At 49.7% G+C, this 15538-nt stretch overlaps 1 protein-coding gene across 1 annotated transcript in view; it reads left to right on the forward strand.

Annotated features, from left to right (window-relative positions):
- GALNT17 (polypeptide N-acetylgalactosaminyltransferase 17) overlaps positions 1 to 15538 on the forward strand; it is a 514547-nt gene that overhangs the window by 233673 nt on the left and 265336 nt on the right. Inside the window, exon 3 of the mRNA XM_019715773.2 lies at positions 10298 to 10464. Coding sequence (XP_019571332.2) covers positions 10298 to 10464 — 167 coding nt within the window. The remainder of the gene's footprint in view (positions 1 to 10297; positions 10465 to 15538) is intronic.

Here is a 15538-nt window from a genome sequence, read left to right on the forward strand (position 1 = left end):
GTGTGTTCACCACCCAGAGTCAGTTCTCCTTCCATCACCATATATTCGATCCCCCTTACCCTCATCTCCCACCCCCCACCCACCACCCCCGTTACCCTCTGGCAACCACTAAACTATTGTCTGTGTCTATGAGTTTCTGTTTCTCATTTGTTTGTCTTGTTCTTTTGTTGTTTTTGGTTTATATACCACATATCAGTGAAATCACATGGTTCTCTGCTTTTTCTGTCTGACTTGTTTCGCTCAGCATTACTCTCTCAAGATCCATCCATGTTGTCACAAATGAGTCAACCTCTTTCACTTAAAAAAAACACCTTCTGAAGATAGAGTCAAGAGAGGGGTTTGCCCATATCACCACCTCCTACTACAGCTTGAACTGGCATAGCTGCCACCTAGCCAAGTGGAGCTGAGTCTCATGGATTTTCTGGCTAATGACAATTGCCTTGCCTTGTTCTTGGAAAAGCAATGTTTCACAACTCAGAGAATGTGACTTCCCAGGAGGCCATGGAGCCAGTAGGTGATCAGTGCTAACACAAAAATGGCTTGGGGAATATTCCAAAGTAAATGTTTATGGGAACCAGGCTGGCAAGGGGAGCGTAGAGCTGTGTGGAGCCTAAGCTGCCTGAAACAGGGCCTGGGCACTGGTGTGCGACCAGGCAGGGGACCGCACACTGACAGCGATGCTGGGTCTGTGCAGCCTGGCTTCATCCTCTCCTCCAGGCTCCTGTGGGAAGCTGAGGAAATGTATGAATTCTCGCCCCAGAAACAAACAAATACTCCTACACCCACAACATGCGGCATTGACTTTATGAGGGTTTTCATGGGGCTCCGTGGAGCCCAGTGCAAGAACTCATGCCATGCGTGGAGCCAGCTGGATCGTGATTCGTGAAAATAGGCCCAGTGCCACTGGTAGGCGGGACACACAGGGCCTCAAATGCTGGAGCAGGCGGTTGTCCCGGAGACTTCTCTGAGCGGACACTGATCTGATGAGGTGTGCTGTTCCTGCAACCGGAGAAAGTGAAGCCACTCAGCAAAGTGTGTGTTTTCCCTCATAATGGGAGGTCTACAAGAGAGGCCTCGTACATCTCAGTTATTCAGCCCCACACCTGATTTTGCAAGGTATGCTGTTGCTACAGATGATACCACTTTTTCCTAGGACTATAGGAAAGGCTTGATGAGGAGAGAAGGAAAAAGAGAGTATAGGGCTAGTTAATGCATGTGACCCAAGCTTTCAGAATTTGAGGCCTGATTAGTAAATCCAGGGAGACAGCAGGCAGTTGTGTCCAGGATGGTATCTTTTCAGTGTTGAGGTGCCATCACCAAAGTTCTAATTGGGGGGGAGATCAGGGATGCCTTTGAGTGCAAGAAGAACAGAGGGAATAAATAGAGAAAGCAGGAGGGTTTTCATTTATTCATTCAGTCACCATTTATCTGCCAGGTATTGTGCTGGGTAAAGAAAAATAAAGACCCACTAGCTACCCTGCAATGGGAAGAAGAGTGAAGAGCACGAGTGTGACGGTGTGCAGGGGGAGAGAACGCAGTCATCCTGCTGGGGGCCTGGCAGGGTGCGCGAAGCTGGGGCCGGGGGAGGAGAGGATGCTGGGCACAGGAGCGGCGCTTAGGCAGAGAGACAAGTGTGTGTGAGCTGAGAGCCAGCATTCCCACGTCTGGGAAATGCGAACAGTGTGCAGTAGCTGGAGGAATGCGGGGCATGGGGGGGAAGCTGGGCAGATAAGCAGGCTCAGCGTGGGTGCTGCACAGAGGAGTCCGAGCCTCATTCCAGAAGCTATGGAAAGGCAGAGGGACAGTGTGAGAAGAGGAGTGATATGACCATATTTGCCTTTCAGAAAGAACATTCTGGAAGCAGTGGGGTGGACAGGATGGGGTTTGACTGCAGAGGGCCAGACTGGAGGCCAGGGACCAGTGAGGTGGCTTTTGGTGTCATGCTGGAGGGAATTGATGAGGAGTGCAGCTAAGGCAGTAGAAATGGGTGGGGGGACATGAGTGTCATAAAGGACCCTAAAGGTGGCAAAATCTCCAGAGTCTGGTGATTTCTTGGACATGTTGACTGGGTCATGATTTTAATTTGACTCCTGAAGACAAAGGGTGGGGTGCCCTCAAAGGAATTAAAGATAGAGGAGAGAGAATGGTGGGTGAAGCAAGGCCCTGAGGTAGGAGGAGGCTGGGGAGTCCACAGCACGGAGGTGGGGTGAGCTCTGACCTTCTGACTCTGCTTCCTTCAAGGCTCAGCTCAGAGGTCAGTAAGTTTGCGGGGGAAGCGGGGGGGGGGGGGGGGAGGGTCTAGGACGCGCTTGTCACGCTCCTGCTCCCCCATGCAGTAGAAATCACCTGCAGAGCTTGACTCGGTTCCGATCCAGTGGGGAGGCTGGGCCTGTGAATGTGCGTTTCTGACGGGCTGCTGGGCGATGCTCGGCTGGTGCCGCAGGCATGTGGCCGCTCACAGATTCCTGCCGTAGCCTCGGTTTCCTCTGTGGCGTAGAAGCCCAGTTGCTGTGACAGGAAGCTTGGCCCAAGTTAAGTGGGGCACATGGTGGTGGGCGTGAGGATTGAGGGCCCTGACCTGTCTTGCAAAGAAGGCTGCTGGGCAGCTCTAAGGGCGCCATGGGGATTGGAGACCCCAGCTCTGTCTTGTCACCACTGCAGCTGTGGGGACTTTTCCCAGCAGTTTCAGCAGCCTGTGTGAAGGGCAGGAGAGTCAGATGGACAACTCATCCCAAGCTGGGGTCCTTCGGGGCTGGTGGGAAAGAGGCCAAGGGAACGAGGAGGGTAACAGCAGGGCAAGGTTGAAGGCAGTGCGTGCATTTTAGCTGAGCGTGGAGGAATGTGACGCCAGGGAAGGGCTAATGTCCTGGAGAAATCAGAGTGTCCCAGGACCCGGAGGTCCTGTGGAGGTCTGAGAGCAGGTGTTAGGGGAGGATGAGATGGGGGAACTGAAGCGAAAGGAGGTTGTAGTTGCTGAAGGTGAAGATGGTTGAGATGTAGCAGCTCTGGGCAATGGTGAGGTCCAGGAAAAGTCATGGAAGTTTTGAGATAATTCCACTGCAGTAACCCCAACAAGGTAGTCCTTCTGGTCATCTGTCGTGTGGGTCAGAGGCTTCCTGGCTGTGCCGAGGTGGTGTCCAAGGCTGTGCTGGGACCGAGGGACTGGAATGCCAGGGTTCTGATGAGGTGTGACAGCTCAATCTGGTAGAATCTTTTATTCTGGACTACAGGGTCATATATCAGAGAGTGTTCTCTAGAGAAACAGAACCAGTAAAATGTCTGTCTGTCTGTCTGTCTGTCTGTCTGTCTATCTATCTATCATCTGTCTATCTAAAGAGGGAGAAAAAGAGAGATTTATTTTAAGGACTTTGGCTTACACAATTAAGGAAGCTGGCTTGTCCGAAATCTGCAGGGCTTGCAGGCGGGCTGGAGACCCAGGCAGGAGCTGAGGTTGCAGAGTCCAAAAGCCATCTGCTAACAGAATTCCTTCTTTCTCAGGTGCTTCAGTCTTTTTTCTCTTAAACGCCTCAACTGATTGGCTGAGGTCCACCTGCACTGTGGAGGGTAATCCACTTTACTCCAAGCCTGGGATCTGAATGTTAATCTCTTCTAAAAAACACCTTCACAGAAACATCTCAAATAATGTTTGACCAAATATCTGGGTACTGTGGCTTAGCCACGTTATCACATACAATTAGCCATCACAGGCAGTTCAATTTACATGGTGACTTGACCTTATAATCCAGCCCCATGTCCACAGTGAGCGAGAGAGAAGTGGGAGGGGTGCGTCCCCTTGTTGGAGACAAAGTGAGGTTGTGGGCAGTGGTAAGCCATAGAAGGCATGTGGGGCATTCTGATGTTGTGTGTCTGTCAGCATGCACGGCATGTGTCCGTGGCCATTTCCAGGCTCAGGAGTGTCAGTGCTTTTTCAGTAGGGCTTCCAAGGAGGAGCCCCATTTCTACACTTGCTGGGTCCGACCCCTGGTTTGGGGAGCTTGGACTGGCATACAACAGCCACGGCTATGGTGAAGCTTGTGGTTCGGTTCTCATGACCACATGGAATGCAGACCTTTGTCTTTCCTTCCTGAGACTTCTCCCTGGCGACTGCATATCACTGTTGGAAAAATGAACCGTATTACCAAGCGGCTAGGCCACACTAACACTTTCTTGGGGATGGAGCCCTTTCACCTCTCAGCTTGAGAATGTGGGCTTCCAGCGTACCTGATGCTGGCCAGCGAGGTTGTGTCCAGGCAAGGTAGAGTGTGGCCTGAGGTTGGGGAACAGGTGTGCCAGTTATGGAAGTGCAAAGGGGGGTGGCACAGGGGTGTATTCCAGCCTTGCTTTCATACATAAGCACATTCAGAATGTATAAGGTAGATGCTCAAATCCCTGGGCTCTCCATTTTGAAGTGGACCTGATGTGTAGATTTGGTGATGATGCAAGGTACTCAGAAAAGGTGTGCTCACCTCCTGCTTCCGCCCACAACAGTGGGAGGACTGGATGTGAACGTGTGTCCTAAGTCTGTCAGTTCTCAAGAGTTTTCTCATTAGAGTGTGGCTGCTCTTGGGATGGCAAGGTTGTGTTTTCTGACTCAAACTACCTATTCCGTTTGGCTCTCTGCACTTTCCTCCCTCTCATTTCAGTCCATGTTGCCTCCTGGAGCCTCGCAAGCTAGGTGTAGAGACCTGGCACTGAGAACACAGACTAGTCAGCTGTAGAATCTTGATTAATGGGTCTTTGTGACCTTATGCCTGTTTTTGAAGCACTTTGAAAATGAAAATCAGCCTCATAGGAATTTGCAGAGCTTGATGTGAGTCTGTGTCTCCAAGACCTGGTTCTTTACTACTCCATCTCTAAACAAACTTAGACAGATTTATTCTGGAAGGCTCTGGAAGAGAAAATAAGGGGACCCTGGTGCCTCCGTGTGCTCAGAAGAGCTCTACCTGTCCGCCCCTCCCTGTCTTCTTGGCAAGTTTGATCCGTTGATCCATCTTTCAAATCCAGCTCATAGCTCATCTCACCTTCCCTCCTCGTCCACTCAGCTCATCCATCAGGGCTGGTGGAAGTAGAGCCATTGGGCACCTAGCATTTACTGCACTGAGTCACTAACTGCCTTGTTAGAGTGTTGGATGTGTCTCAGCTGTCAAAACCCAGGACTCTCCGTTACTGAGAGCAGGTTAGAGCTCAGGTGCTGCTCAGTAACTGGTCCCTTCACTAGGGTGGGGCAGACCTTTGGGCAGAGACTGAAGGTTAGGGCTGTCACTGCACCTGGGAGCCAGAACTGAGGTGAGCAGGTAGGAACACCCTGCAGATTGGCCCCACAGTGATGGGTCACGTGAGCCAAGTGACACAGAGAAACCAGGTAGGTCCTGGAAGGAGAACCATCACTTTAGATGGGACCTGAGGGACTAATGGCCAGGAATGGGAGCAGGCACAGAACTGGAGCCTGAGTGCGGGCCTGTGGGCACCTGCCCTGAACTGGCTCCACCTAGCCATCCAGGGCACACACACAGGTGCACCCACAGGTCCTGGGGCTTTCTGACCCTGCCCTGGGGGATGGAGGCCAGACAGTCAGGCTTTGGTGCGAGGACCAAAAAGCTTCATTAGCAGCAGGATCTATGTGACACTTCTGTATGGCCCAGGGCAGGCGTGGATTCTCTCTGGGGGGGGGGGGGTCCTTTAGTTAAAAGGCTTTTGATAGCTCCCTGGGGTCTACACCCAAGGTGGCACCCTGCTCAGATTCACAGCCGACCACTATAACCTTTGCCCACATTCTACCTTATTAATCCTGGGGGTGGAGGGCTGGCTTTTGCTCACCCATATCCCACTTGGAAGGAACTGTCCTGATCTGCATTCTGCCCCCAGCAGGCCACAAACGTGGTGCAGCAAGTCATGGAGGGCCATCTCCTAGTCGGAGCTTTTAGATCAGAGATAAGGAAGCAGAGGCTCAGATAGACTGAATAACTAGCCAAGGTCTCCCACCTAGGAGGGGCTGGGTTAGAAGCTGTGTAGGGGGTTGTCTGCTGCAGCTACCACACCCTGCCTTGGTCTGGCAGGGGCACCTGGGAGAGTCGAAACAGCAGATGATGAAGTGCACATCCAGGCAACCTTGCTGCAGACTTGCTGTGTGACTTAGGGCAAGTGACTTCACCTCTCTGTGTCCCAATGTCCTCATCTGTGAAATGGGGATGATAACACTGCCTACCTCTGATAAGGCTGCAGTGCAGATTAAATGAGACAGTATGGTGTATGGAAGCTTCCAGCAGTTTCGGCATGTAGGCTGCTAGGAATGTGTTAGTTATTATCACCGTCATCATCTGTAACCTCCTGGGTCTCCTGAACCACACTGCATCTACATTCTTTTACAACAGTGGGGATGTTGGTGTCATCTTTCTGTTTCCAGGTTGGCAGACTGGGACTGGGTCACAGTGTGTCTTGATACCTCTCATCTGGACCACTTCGGGGTCATATAAGATGTTTCCTTAAAAGGTGGTCGCGAGCAGGGGTCTGCTTAGGAGAGGGTGTGGCCAACTCTTTGGGCTTTGATTTCTTTCCTGCTGGAGGCCTCTGCCCTTCACCTTCTTTCACATCAAATGCGATTGCCTGTGGTGGGTTCTCAGTGGCAGCCAGGTCTCCTGGCTCTCCTCTTCTTGCTCGCCATCAGTGAAGTAAGAGCATGGGCACTTTCGGTGTTAAGTCAATGTCAAGGCTCTGAGGTGAGGGGGATGAGGAAGGGGAAACAGGTCACCCAAGGGGAGTTACTGAGGCATATACGTGGAAGCATCTCAGGCATATACGTGGACAGCTCAACAGACAGTTGGGTGGACAGATGTAAGGCATCTAAAAGACCTCACTTTGTTTCTTTTCTCTATGAGAACAGCTTCACAAAAATCTGTTCCCCTGTGAGCCCTTTGAGGTGAGGCACCTGGTCTTGAAATTCTTTGTAGCCCCTTCCGGCCTGGAGCACTCACTCACTGCCATTGATCCAGACCTGAAGGTTGCTTTCCTGCCAACCGTCTTCTTTCAGACGAAGGATTGTTTGTTGCTTACTGACTAGTTATTGAAAGGAAATTTGTGATTTCTGGGACTCAGATCTGAGTCTGTGTTGCTAGAGGGAGCACACAACGCGCGCGCGCGCACACGCACACACACACACACACACACACACACACACACAGCTATAGATTTTGAGGTATTTTGCCGTTTCTGTGGTGTGCCATTCTCTCCTCACGCCCTGAGTGCCTTTCAATCTATTGAAAGGCATCTATCCTTCTATCCTCACAACCTCTCAGGTTACTCTTACCTGGATTTTGCAGCCTGGAAAGCATCAGGGAGGCAGGAAACGTGTCTGATCCTGTATGTTCCATTATATAGAGACGGGGCTTGAAGCCAAGCTGACGGCTCCCTTTCCCAGGTCTGCCTGCCCAGTCTGCTTGGCCATCACTGGGGCTACCCAGGGAGTGCCATGCCCACCCCGGGGGCTCTGGGCACTGGGCACCTTCCACTCCCTCAGCTCTGCAGGGACTCAGGAGTGAGGGGAGGGGCTTCTTTCAAGTCAGCCCCAGTCTACAGGGTGTGGGCTACCCAGATATGTGAGGTTTGGACAGAGTCTCCTGAGAGCCATTGAGACAATTGTTTCAGCAGCCATGCCTTGGGGCAGGACCCTGTCTGTTCTCTTCCTCTCTGCAGTCTCTCTCATTTCTGTGGTCTGCGAGCCTCTCTCTCGTTGACCATCCAGTAATGTAATATCTGTCAGTGCCTCCTCCGTACAGAAAGTGCTTAAAACTTCAGTTGTCCATCTCACAAACATATTCTGCTCATTTTCCACACATCAGGCAACAAGCCAGGTTAGAGATTTTAAGGCAGAGCCTACTGCCCTGGAGTTGAAAGACCTACAAAAATAATGCTAATTTTCATAATAATGCCTGCATTCATAGTGTCTGCCTATTGTGGAACCCAAAGGCCCTCGGGCACAGCAGAGGTGAATGGTTGTAAGCAGGCAAACTTAGATACCTGGGCCCTGTGAGGGAGGAGAGTCCCGGGTGCTCCTGCAGGAAGGGTCTGGGTTGAGTGGAAACTCTGGAAGCCTGGCCGATGGTGATGGGGAATATACAAAAGAGAACGAAGAAGCCAGAAGGGAGGACAGAGGGGCCAGCTAGGCAGACTGCTTCTCTCCATGAGTTGTTACATTGCATTTTCATGGGGCTCTCTAAGGCGGTGTCACTTGATCCTTATGAGTGAGTATCTTAGCCAGGCACCCAGAGCTAGGGATGGTGAGGATCATTCTGACAGTTGTAGAGGTGAAGACACATGAGCAGTATGCCCAGAGGAACATGTGCAGTGTGTAGCAGAGCACTTCTCACTTCTGAAATCCCCATGATTTACTGAATGGCCTCCCTGGCCCAGGAAGGGGCAGGATCCACCCTCTGCTCCCCTGAGGCTCCCACATTTCCTGTTTCACCAGGGGGTATTGCCTGCTCTGGCCAAGAGGCTAGACTCACAACTCAGTCTCGATGGCAGCATGACCCCATTGCCTGTGGGTGGAGCAGACTGTGCTGGTACAGTGCAGTCTGGCCTTTTTGCTTCTTAATTTGAAGGAGCAGAAGCTGTTAAAAACAAAGGACCAAAGAAAGCAGCCCCAGGAATGAATGCTCAGAGTGGGTGGGTGTAGACGGTTGTGTGCTCACGTGCACGGGCTGGTGAGTAATGAGCTGAGAAGGAGCAGCTGCCAGCATGCCAGGCAATGATGGGTGCCAGTCCCCAGTCGAAGGGGCTCTGAGGGACCTTCTAGGGTGCCCTCCTCTCTCGGATCATCACACAGTAAATGAGATGATCCCCGCTGACTGCCCAGGAGCCTGCCAGTAACCATTCTAATCTCCCAGGCAGCCCCAGAAGTGAAGTTACAGCGATGTGGTAAAAACGAGGCTGCATGATCAATGGGTCCCTGGACGATCTCTTCCAGGAGACACAAATGTATATTGTAACAAAACTTTATTTTCTTCCGAAAATTGCCTACGTGATTAATATGGCCTGACACAGGCCAAGCTGTTCAGCACAAAAAGCAGCCATATTTCTTGCTCCCTCTCCGGTGCTGCTTTGCTCACTCCGTTCCTCCATCCCGCCGTCCGTATTCTGCTCTCTCCCCCATTATGCTCAATGTTGTGCAGAATCATGCAAGGCAAAGGGGAAGGCACTGAAATGCACGAGCTCCGGATGCCGTTCCTCTGTTTCCATGTAGTATTTCCGCTGGGGCTCAGACTAAGCATGAAACCAGACTCCCGGGCTCCCCCACAGAATGTGGGTGCTCCCGTGACTGGGCCATGCAGAGTTTGTACCCTAGGTATTCGTCATCTCTTACGTCACTGGGGACTCCAGGGAGGCCCCTGTTCTGTGCCCCTGAGTCCAGCCTGAATGAAAAGCGTTCTCCCCTTGCTTTGGGGGTGGGAGAGTTGCTGGGTCTTAGGCAGGTGGTGCCATCACCTGCCCCAGGGAGAGTCTCAGAACCCTGGCAGGAAGAGTTGGGGTGTGCCAGGCCGCACACTCGTATGCAGGCAGAGGACACGCTTCCTTGATTATGATTATTTACATGTGTGTTTTATGTCTTCTAGAATGTAAGCTCCATGAGAACAGGGTCTGGTAGATGTCTCAGTACACATTCCCTCAGGAATAGACCCTGAGAGATTTGAGAGCATTAGTTTTTTTGGGAGGTGGAGAGGGGTGTGGGGAGGTAGCACTGGGAAGGGAAGGCTCCCCCAAAGGGGATGTCATGCAGATTGCTACTGTGGACGATGGGAGCTTCATCCCAAGGGGTCCCTGGGAGCCTTGTAAAACCCACCCCTCAGAATCAACCTGCCAAGGGGCCCAGGGAGCCTGGGTATTTATGCATCACCCTCCAGCGGTCTCTGGATGAGAGCTGATGGGGGCCGGGTAGCTGCTTAGCGGGGCTCCAGACAGAGAAATGCAGGTGCACACAGTGGGCAGTCAGGCAGGTGGGCACTGATGTGGGATGAGGGGTTAAGTGTGGGTACAGCAGCCTGTGATACAGTGGATGTGTGCCTAAGACTGACGTTTCGCATTTGCACAGGGTGCTAAGTTTGGGAGAGGTGGGGCTGGATCCCTTAATGCTCTTCTCCTTGGTTTTATTCTCAGGTCTTAACCAGGAGCGGCCGAGAGAGAACTGATGACTTGTGCCTTGGGAAAACATGTACGAGGCTTGGGCTGAAATCCTTGTTGTGTCAGAAGCAGTCCCGTGCTTTTCGCCTTCCTCTGACTCCACTCTCCTCTGCTCTCCTCCCAGGTGTAAGGAGCTCAAGTACAACAAGGAGCTGCCCCAGATATCCATCATCTTCATCTTTGTGAACGAGGCCCTGTCGGTGATCCTGCGGTCGGTCCACAGTGCTGTCAACCACACGCCGACACAGCTGCTGAAGGAAATCATCCTGGTGGACGACAACAGTGATGAAGGTATGGGGCGGGGCGCCTGCGCCAGCTTCCTGGAGAGGCAGATGCACAAGTATGACATCACGGGGTGGGGGGGATGCCCCTTTTCATTCCAAGTGAGCCCACGTGTCTTTATCTCCTGTTCCCGGGCAGTGGGAGCTGTTTAAGAGGAAGATGGCTAGGCAAACGCTGGCTCATTCATCCTCGAGTCCTCTAGGGCACTTAAGAATAAGTAACTGGTTATGGTTCTAGACTAATTTTCTTTCCCTCTTCCTACTCCCTAAAGAAGATGACATTGAAGGGCTTAATTCCTCTGCACCCCCCACTCCCAACCCCATCTCTGTTGTCTTTTTCTGAGAGGCAAAAGAAAGGTGACATTCTGTCCTGTGACGGGAACTGCTCATCTTATCCTGGGATTCCCCACTGGGCCACTGCGGCTGCAATGACTGTAGGTGGAAATGAGCAGTGTTTGCAGGCCTTTTGGAGTTTAGCTCTGTTAGGAATGGTGGCTTACGTAAAACAATAAATAAATGAAACAAGCAAATATTGGATGGTGATGGCAAAAATCCTTTGAGGTCCTTGGAGACAAACGCCTGGTGTCGAGGTGGTTGGGTGGGTTGGTTAGGCTATTATGCCTTTGTGGCAGCTCAGAGCCTACAGAACTCACTGTGTTACTGCAGGGACAAACCCTCACAAGCTGATGACAGAAAAGCAAGCCAGCTGGGCGGGCGCATGCTTAAGGCTTACCTTCTGAGCAACTGAGGATTAAGGGGCAGGCTGAAGCCCTTGCTATTGCATGCTGAATAGAGAAGGATTACCGGTGTGCCTCCTGGTCAGAAGAGGGCGAGCAAGAGGCAGGACAAGCCACAGGCCCTGTTTGAACCCCTTTGTCTTCAGCAGCTGCACGATGAGCCTATCACATTTCATTGGCCCAACAGCTGAAGTCCCCCTGGCCCTTCTGAGTCAGCAGTACAGTTGCAAGTGAAGAGCCTGAGGGTGCCTGGACTCGGAGATGTGCCACTCAGGCCACTGCCCTCTCCCGGGCCTCCAGATTATGAGGACAGATGGGTCATTTGCTGAATTTTTCACATCCCTATTTTTCTCTGTTCCCTCTGGCCACTTCATTATCTACAGATTCTTCTAAAACTGACATTGGGAGTCTTCTTGCGAGGATGTTCTTCCAGTGCCTTGAAGTCTCTAAGTCATCTGGCAAAGTCTCTCTCTCTGGCAGCTCAGCGGCCTCTCTGCAGCCTTTCTGCACCCACTGCAGACCTTTTGCTTCAGCGGTGCCCCCAGACCCTACTGCTCACCCCTTCCCCCATTTGCTGGCTGAGTCCCACCAGTTCCCCAGGTTCCACAAGTGTCACCTTCTTGGCGAAGTCCTTGCTGACATGGTTGTGAGGCCCTCTCTGTGCTGCCTCAGCAAGCTGTGGGTGCTCTAGCAGTGATAGCGCCATGGCTTGCATATCTGCACCTCCGCTTCTAGGCAGGAATCTATTCCAAAGGGCCTGGCTGTTAGCTGAGCCTTGGTGAGTGTCACCCAGGAGGGAGGGAGCGATGAAGCTGGAAGGGCAAGGGGCTGGCGGCAGAGTGGCTGGAGGTGCTGCAGAGAAGAGCTGTCAGCCCCAGAGGAGAGCGCAAACGATGAGCGCTGGACTGAGCTGAGGTGAGGGCTCCCCCAGTGGGGCTGCCTCTCCCAAGGGCATCTCTGTAGAGCCCAGCCAGAGAGGAAGGAATGCAAGCCTAAGCCAGGCCTGGCCAGAACACGAGCCGCAGGTTCTCTGGTAGATGTCTGGTATGCCTTCCCCCCCGACGCAGACCCTGACACAAAGATTTGAGAGCATTTTTGTATTTGGGAAGTGGAGAGGAGAGTGGGGAGGTAGCACTGGGAAGGGAAGGCACCCCCAAAGGTGTATTAGGCAGATTGGTACTGTGGACGATGGGAGCTTCATCCCAAAAGGACTCTGGGAGCCTTGTAAAACCCTCCCCTCAGTCAACCTGCTCAGGGCTCAGGGAGCCTGGGTGTTGATACACCTTTAACACCAGATACTTTCAGGTAGGAACCTCCTGGAGCCCCACCTTGGATGAGATTCAGCTTCTGAAGGTGGAGGGGGTGCTGAGAATTTGCATTTCTCACAAACTCCTGGGTATTGCTGATTCTGCTGGCACCACACTGTGAGACCCACTGAGATAGGTACCATTTCAGTGGCTCACACTTATGGTTTAAATGGAGATGCTGAGTGGGTGAGAAAAAGCAGGAAGAGGTATTTGGTCTAGTCTGACCATAAAGTTAATTCCCATTCATCCTTCCCTGTCCCCCCAAATACCTAGGGTACCTGGAGTGGACCATATTGATGGCATTTCTCTCATTTCTTTCTCCTGCTCTAGCCTCTATATTTTCTCCAGGCCAGAAGTGCCTTTCTTTAATGGGAAGAGAAATTTAACATTTTTTCTTTGTTGAGAATTTTTTCCCTTGTGACTAGTCTTATTGAGCTTTGTAAATATCCTATATACACTTGAAAAAACCCTACACTGTAATCATGGAATTGAATTCCTGCCTGGCATCAATTTTGTCTATCTGACTACGAGTTTATCTTATTACATCTTTTTGATAACGGCGTTTTAACATCTCCTTCTACAGTGACTATTCTTTCCTGTGTTCCTAATAATGTTTGATTTCTGTAGCTTGTTGTCAGTTTCTTTGGCAACATAGATTTGTATCTGCGTGGCTTCATTATTAGTGGTGGTTGTTACCATTATGTAATGCTCCCTTTATCTTCAAAACATACCTTTTTTTTTTTTGCCTTCCATTTACTTTGTTTAGCATTAATATTTTTATCCCTGCTTACCTTCTGTTTCGAGTTTGATTATAACATTTTTTTCAGCATTACCATTTTTTCTGATCTTAAAAGTAAGGCATGCTCTTTGTAGGAAAATTCAAATGTGTCAAAAACACATATGGTTGGAAAAAACAAATACTTCAGAGACTAGCCAGAAGCAACTGCTCATTTGCCCATGTTCTCACCCTGTTTTTAATGCATGTTTTACATAGTTAAGATCCTATAGTAAAAACAAGTTAGTGTTCTCGTTTTCCACCTAAACTGTGAAGCATATTTCCCTTTTAATTAAAAAAGCTTTAATGAGGGTAGAATGGTCCATTCTCAGGCTGGTCAAGATTAGCTCAGGTGGGAACATAGCCCCCTGCTTCCATGTGTTATCACATCCATTCAAGATAAAAATACTCTTTCAGGGAAAAAAAAGAAGAAGAGTGGCTGAGGGAAGGTGTGAGTAAAGCCAGACAACTGGATCTGTGTGCATAGGCAAGTCAGGGCTTTTCCCTGGTTATTATTTTTTTTTAAGTAATTTGTTTCATTGAGCTTGAATATGGATATTGGCGTAAGTTAAGCCCAAGTACAGTGCAATTCTTTGTACTTTTGTACATTAAACTGAAATCACTCAGATGATTTTGCCAGTGATCACTGCTCACCCAGTCCAGCTGGCACCTCCCGGCTCCAACCCGGCATGTTGCTTGGACACTGTCGGTGGCTTCTTCCTGGCATTCTTCTCTTCCTGTGGCCCGGCAGCACTCTCGGGATTCTCCTCTACTAGTCCTCCTCCTTAGCTCCCTGCTTTCCCTGGGATCACTCATGATTCTTGCCATCAGGACACTGGGTAGTTCTTTACTGTGCACGTTCTGAACATCCCCAGATCTGTACTCACGGCCCAGAGCAGCTCAGCCTCTGCCCGAGCTCCAAACCTGTGTTCTCTGTCTCCTAGATGGCTATCCAGGGCCCCTCGAAAACCATCACCTCAGTTGGTCCAAGGACTAACTTACCATTTCCCTCCTAGCCTTGGAAACCTGTTTCTTATCCTTATTTCCAGTGAAGAGCTTCACCTTCTTCTCAGTTATCTCCTCATCAAAGACCGGAAGTCTTTCCACGCTTTTCCTCCTGCCTTTCCCACATGCCTCCTGTTAGTTACTCTTGAGTGTGACCCTTCCTGGCCATATCCCAAACCTCAGCATATTTTGCCTTGAAATTTGTTTGAGGGGCTAAAGGTGCACAGAATTATATCAATGGTAATTCTTGATACACCACATCATCTTTTGTTTATTTTCCTTTATTTTAACTGAGATATAATTCACATAACATAGAACACACCATTCTAAAATGTACAGTTCAGTGCCTTTCAGTATATTCATAATGTTTTGCAACTATTGCCACTGTCTAATTCCAGAATATTTCCATTGCTCCCCAAAGAAATCCTGACCCCGTTAGCAGTCTCTCCCAGTTCCTTGGGCAACCACGAAGCTCCTTCTCTCTCTATGAATTTGCCTATTCTGGACATTTGATATAAATGAAATCTTCAATATATGTCTTTTTATGTCTGGCTTCTTTCACTTAACATAAGGTTTTCTAGGTTCATCCAGGCTGTAGCATGTATCAATACTTTATTCCTTTTTATTGCCAAATAATATTTCATTATAGGGATACACCACATCTTCTTTATTCGTTCATCAGTTGATGGACATTTGGGTTTTTCCCACTTTTTGACTATTAGGAATAATACTGCTATGAACATCCATGTATAAGTTTTTATGTGGACATGTTCTCAGTTTTCTTGGATATATATCTAGGAGTGAAATTACTGGGCCATATGATAATGCTATGGCTAATACTTTGAGAAACCATCAGACTGTTTTCCACAACCAGACTGTTTTTCACAGCACCTGCACCTTTTTACATTTCTACTAGCAAAGTGTGAAGGTTCCAATTTCTTCACATTTCTGACCAAAATTTGTTATTTTCCATCTTCTTTAAATTATACCCGGCCTTTAAATTAAAACCCGGGTTTTATTTGCATTTCCCTAATGACTAATCATTTGAGCATCTTTTCATGTGTTTATTTGCCATTAGTCTATCTTATTTGGAGAAATGTCTATTTAAATCTGTTGCCCATTTTGAAAATGGGTTATTTGTCTCTAATTTTTGAGTTGTAATTGTTCATTATATATTCTGGGTATGCATTCTTATCAAATATATTCTGTAAGTATTTTTTGTTGTTGTTGTTGTTGTAAATGCATCTGCAACTATTTTCT

This window comes from Rhinolophus sinicus, linkage group LG03 (assembly GCF_036562045.2).
Source record: "Rhinolophus sinicus isolate RSC01 linkage group LG03, ASM3656204v1, whole genome shotgun sequence".
Lineage (NCBI taxonomy): Eukaryota > Metazoa > Chordata > Mammalia > Chiroptera > Rhinolophidae > Rhinolophus > Rhinolophus sinicus.